The sequence below is a fragment of the Meles meles genome, chromosome 6 (genome assembly GCF_922984935.1).
Source record: "Meles meles chromosome 6, mMelMel3.1 paternal haplotype, whole genome shotgun sequence".
In the NCBI taxonomy this organism is placed as follows: Eukaryota; Metazoa; Chordata; class Mammalia; order Carnivora; family Mustelidae; genus Meles; species Meles meles.
The window spans coordinates 110973917-110979916 of NC_060071.1; the positions used below are offsets into that span (position 1 = coordinate 110973917).

The following is a 6000-nucleotide window of genomic DNA, read 5'->3' on the forward strand; positions in this document are numbered from 1 at the left end:
ATGGAGAATGAGTGAATAGGGACCACGCATGGCTTCTATATTGGGGTCAAGCATTTGCCCATGTGGCCCACCCCTTCAAGGAGCCATCACCAGTATTGCTCTCCTAAGCAGGCTACAATGCAAACACCCCCCCCACCCCCGCCGCGAATCCACAGCACAGATCCTTAACTCGGGGTTCTTTGTGGAACATCAGGCATCACTCCCCAGCTGATCAACACCCGTGCAAATGCTTGTGAATTGGGATAAACATTTTCTTCACTTGGGATAAATATTTTCCCTATTCACCTATTCAAGTATCTTGAATAGACTTGGGGCTAAATTAAGTTGAAGAAATAAGTGAAAGATTGAAAAAAAATAGTTCTCATAGGTAATACAATACCAATTTCTTAACGGCGATAGCAATGTCCTTAAGAAAGGTCCTAGCTTCTTCATTGCATTTAAAATAGTCACTTTGCAGTGATTGTTCTAAAAAACAAAACAAAAAAAAATTAGAAAATGAAAATCTCTTATTTTTTGGTCCAAATCCTATTTAACCCTTTAGATCTAGCTCAAATGCCTGCACAGCTGAAAATGATACCCGATTCCTATAGTACTTATATGAATCTCTTTTGAACGTATTTCCTAATTGATAGTATTCTCACTTAGGTATATATTTACTGCTTCCTGAGGACAAACTCCTCTAGATATTCCATCTTTGCCTCTCTCATGAGAGAAAGAAGGAATTTATATAGAACAGGACAAAAAATTCAATAAATTTTTATGAAAGGAATATAACAGGCCTATAATGTAGGTTTGAGAATGTTTTCATAGTATATATACCTGTATACATGTAAATATAATATTTTGCAAAAAACCCACTCATTTAATTAACTGTTTCAAAGTCCCTTATGTCATTTTTACTTCTGTGCCAATATTTAAATCCTGGGATGAGAGTAAAGATTTGTGAAACTGGTAGGCGTGAGGTAGACAGACATACGAAGGGTGTCTCTCTTCCCTCACACACTGTAGGTAGGAAGCACATGAGAGGTTCATGAAATGTTAGTAATGGTAATGAAGACCAGATATGTACCAAATGGAAAGGAGGAAGGGGAAAAATGAACAAAAGGCAGAGAACAGAGGGAGCTATACTTACCTTGGCTCTGGTGCCAGGAAGTTACCCAAACTTTGTCCAAATGAATTCGAGACCTCCACCTTCTTGTGTGGGATAAGTTTGATGAGATTAATGCTTTACATTCATTATCTAAGTTGATTACTATAATCTTATGATGACTTTCATTTCACGGTGGAGAAATCTGACTTTTTAAGAGTATATCATACATTCAAGGTCACAGAGCCCATCACTGAGAGAGTCTAGATGCAAACACAAGTTTGACTCCAAAGCCCTTAACCTTAATGGCCATACTTTCCCCTCAGAAGAGTAAAGAAAAAAAAAAATTTTTTTTAAGATTTATTTATTTGACAGAGAAAGAGGGATCTCAAGTAGGCAGAGAGGCAGGCAGAGAGAGGAAGAAGCAGGCTCCCCGCCAAACAGAGAGCCTGATGTGGAGCTCGATCCCAGGACCCTGAGATCATGACCTGAGCAGAAGGCAGAGGCTTAATCCACTGAGCCACCCAGGCGCCCCTAAAGAACAATTTCTGGCCTCAGTTCCAGGAAACTCAGATCCTCTTAATGAACTAAGCTCTCAAACCAGGTGAAAGTCAGTTACTGAGTTTGCAACAAACAGGTGTTAGGAAGAGACAGGCCTCCCCTATTTTCGCCTCCCCCTACTGCTAATGGAATGAATGAGCGCAAACTGTTCCCACTTGCAAATGGGCTGGAGAGCTGCATATCCTCTAATTCCCACCAGAGGCTTAATGAAGTTTCTTCCTACAAAAAACTTTCTGAGAGTCCAGAAATTATTAGCAGAAAAATATTTGCACAGAAGTACTGGGATGAAATGCACATGCTGATCAAGTACAAAGAAGAGTTCATGACCCTAGCTCTTGTTGTTGGGTTGAAATGGTTTATGAGCTCAACAAGAAACGCCCTTTCTTGGACCCTGTCTTACCTTAAACTTAGGTGCCTTGATTACAGGTTCGGCTTTCTAACTAAAGAAGCATTTTAACCCGGCCCCAGGCAAGGTTACTATGTTTGCATCTCCCAAACATCCTTGTTTAATTTTCCTTGTCTAATACAACAGGAGCTTCTTAAACATTCCCTTTCTTGTTTGCCTGTTAAACTCTCCACTTTATCATGACAAACTTTTGGAGGAAGTTAACTTACAAAGAAAAGAAGGGAGAAGTGGAAATTAAGATGTATAATCTAAATGCAGGTGGGCATCCCAGTCGCAGGCAAATGGCAGTGGCCGCGGAGACCAGGCTTTGCCCGGAGTTTGTCACCAGTTGCTAGTGTGAGCTAGGCCAAGTCGCTCCAGCGGCATTAGAGCAAGAGAGCTGAGCCCTGGGTCCCACCACGCTGCCTCTCTCTCTCCCCCAAGGAGTCCGAGAGGGCTCTGCCTTAGCCTGGGACACCCCGGATTCCCGCGGGGAGTTCCCCGCTGAGGACCCTCCCCCCACAAGTGCCGGCTGGGGCCACCTCCGAGGTGCCCGCAGGCTTCTCACCCACAACAAAGAGCTGCTCCAGCGCCGCGGTCGCGACCGAGGAGCCCAGGGTGGAGGGAAAGGTGCATAACTCCAGGGACGGGCCGGTGGAAACAGCCGCCGCCCGCAGCGTCTTCTCGCTGAACCCCAGCTCTGGGGACCAGGAGCTCAGGGCCATCTTGCTGCTTTGCGCGGTGCCTCTCGGGCCTGACGCCAGGACGGCCGGTTGCCACGGGCGACAGGGACGCCGAGGCCCCGCGCGACTCCCGGGTTGGGGGCCTTGCAGGTTCTTTTAACTTCAGCCGCGGTAATTAACCGATCCCGGAGGGCGGGGCCGCTCTCCAGCCCCTTTCCTCCTTGCGTTTGCAGATCTTGTTTCGGGTCCTGGGCGTTTGTCTGGAGCCCTGGAATCATAATAAGGATCACTTGGGAACGCATCTCTGTGCCAGGTCCTCCAGGAGGAGCTGTGATTTCACAGCGGCTTTGTGAGGCCCGTTCTGCCAGCTCCGGTTTCCCACTGGGAAAAGGGTGGGGATGACTAAGTGATCGGCCCACGGTCCCAGGGCATAATTTTGGATTTAAAGTGGAGTCCGTATTGATCTTTACACTCTGCTACCAAACCCATCTCAGTACTCTTCTAGAACTTTCCTTGTATCTAGTGTACCACTTGCATGTTTTACCTGGAATCAGTGGTCTTCCTCCTTCTTCTTATCAAACCGTGAGATCTTGGAGGCAGGGATATTCTTTATTTTTCTCTGCATCTCCAAAATTCAGCCCAGTGCCAGGCTCAGACTGAGGCCAACGATCAGTTCCCCTTTCTTCTGGCCGGCGAGAAATCAGCAAAGATGACTTAACCCTCTTCTGATAACTACAGATGACAAAGCTAAAATCAGATCGTGACAGTGACTCTAGCTGTCATTTCTTGAATGCTTACTACATTGCAGGCACCTTTTTAGTCCTTTACAGCAACCCACCTAACTTTTACACAATCTTCTGAGGTAGTTACATTTCCCGCTTGCCAGTGAGGACCCTGAGCCTCTGCCCCGAATCACTCCTGGGGACTGCCTGGGAGAAGACCTAGCGCGTCGGGAACAAAACTAGTTCTAGCATCCAGGAGAGCCATATCTGGGCCGGGGACACTCTCCTGGGTCCCCGCTTTTGCGAGACTGGGTCTATGGCGTTCAGATCTCTCCCTGCTTTTCTGGGCGCTCCTGGGTGTGGCAGAGGCAGGGAGCCTGGAAAAGAGATTTCTCAAATAACTCTTGCCAGATGGTTTCCTAAGTTCCGCCAACCGGAGACACGGGAGGGACAGGAGACGGCCAAGAAGACATTTCTGTTCCTGTGTCCAGGAGTGGCAGTTTCAGGCCACCATAGTAGGGTGCAAGTCCCAGTCGTTGTGGGAGCTCCAGAGACCTCAGCAGTGGGAGGCGGTGCCGCCCCGCACTTTGCCACGGCACAGCTGTCGGGGTGCACATGCGCGAACCGTGCAAGGTGCGGCAGCTTTCTCCTCTCGCGTGTCTTCCTGACGTCCCCTTTCGTTTCTGTAGCTCTTGTAGCACCTTCCCCGTGAGAAATTCCACTCTTCATGGGCTACCTAGACTGGACGCCCCCGAGCCAACATTTATGCTGCTACCAGAATATTCTTCCCACTCATCACCTCATATGGACCACATTGCTCTCCATTGCCTATGAATGAGGCCAGTCTCTAAGGGGGCATTCAGTGACCCCCTTCCTTACTGGATTTGTTTTAGATTTTATGACTTTTTTTTAAAATCTTATTTATTTATTTATTTTCTAAGATCTTATTCATATTTTTGTCAGAGAGAGAGAGAGAGAGAGCACAAGCAGAGGGAGCAGTAGACAGAGGGAGAAGCAGGCTCTGCGCTGAGCATGGACCTCAAAGCCGGGCTCCATCCCAGGACCTTGGGATCATGACCCAAGCTAAGTCAGAGGCTTAACTGACTGAGCCACCCGGTGCTCCCTGGATTTTATGACTTTTTGTGTCTATTTTCTTTCTTTTTCCTGAACATGCTTTCTGAGGTATTTTCAGCTTCTGTTTTGATTCATAGTTCCTTCTGTGTCGATGACCTTTAAAAAATCCAAACCATTCTTTCTATTTGGGAACTTAATAAATTCCTAAATAGAAATCTGGGCAAACAACATGAATACGCACTTCATAAAAGGGAAAAAAAATCCCAAAAATATAGTGAAAGAACATTTAAAGAAATTAGCAAAGAAAAAATTATACACCCATTTTCCTCTTATATTATTAAGATTAAAAAGAAAAATAATTCAAACTGTTGACATTGGGAGTGTGAATTACTATACTTTGTCTGGAGGACATTTTGGAAATACATGTAAAGAATCTTAGCTTATAGTAATGCTTTGAAGAATTGTTCTTAAAAAAAAAATCATAGGTATGTCCAAGGGCATGCATATGACCTTATTTTATCAGTGCTATTTTTAATAGTAAAAAATTACAAACAGCCAAAGTGGTGTATAGTGGGACACTAGGTTTAAATAACCTAAGGGACATCTGTTTGGCATATCCTAGGAAGCAGGTCACCATATGGTGAAGAACATGGTTATGGGGTAATTCAAATGAGTACTACCACTAAACAGAAGAGGTGTCTCTTGAGCAAGTTGATCTCTCTATGAATGCCCTCCAGTGTCCTTGCTCTGAAGGGTTATGTTGGTAATAATAACTCTTAGTTCATAATATTGTTGTAAGGACTAAATTAAGTGAACACTTAATGCTGTGTTTAACACATGGTATATACTCAAAAAACATAATTCAATGGTAAAATGATAAAGTGATAACTATTAAAAATAATGGGTATAAGTTTATACACACACACACATTTCCCAAGAGCTTAAGTGGAATAAGCAAGTAGCAAAAGACAAGTGTAATATTCAACTTTTATATATCTATATACATAAAAAAGTGTATAGAGATAGATTTCTATATGCATATGCATGGAAAGTGGTCTGGAAAGTATTATTCACTAAAATGTTCATTGTGGTTAATCCTGATTAGTAAAATTGTGGGTGTGGTAGGTAAAATAATGCCTCTTCAAAATATCCTAATCTCTGAAACCTGTGACTATGTTATGTTACATGTTAAGAGATAATTAAGGTTGCAGATGGAATTAGGGATTGAAATCAGTAGACCTTGAGATAGGGAAAGTATTCTAGATTATCCAGATGGGGCCACTGTAATCACAAGAGTCCCTAGAAGTGAAGAAGGGAGACAGGAGAATCAGTATCAGGGTTAGAGACTCAAAGATACTACCTTGCTGCCTTTAAAGAAGGAGGAAGGGCCATGAGCCAAGGAATGCAGATGGTTTCCAGAAACTGGAAAAGGCAAGGAAAGATATTCTCCCCCCAGATTTCCAGAGGAACCCTAGCCCTCCCGACCCC

General features: G+C 44.3%; 1 protein-coding gene across 1 annotated transcript in view; it reads right to left on the reverse strand.

The window, feature by feature from the left end:
- Positions 1-2758, reverse strand: part of CCDC175 (coiled-coil domain containing 175) — a 71980-nt gene extending 69222 nt beyond the window's left edge. The window contains exons 1-2 of the mRNA XM_046009926.1: positions 2602-2758; positions 380-465 (exon numbers count right to left, since the gene is read on the reverse strand). Of these exons, the coding sequence (XP_045865882.1) occupies positions 380-465; positions 2602-2758 (243 nt within the window). The remainder of the gene's footprint in view (positions 1-379; positions 466-2601) is intronic.
- Positions 2759-6000: the final 3242 nt, after the last annotated feature.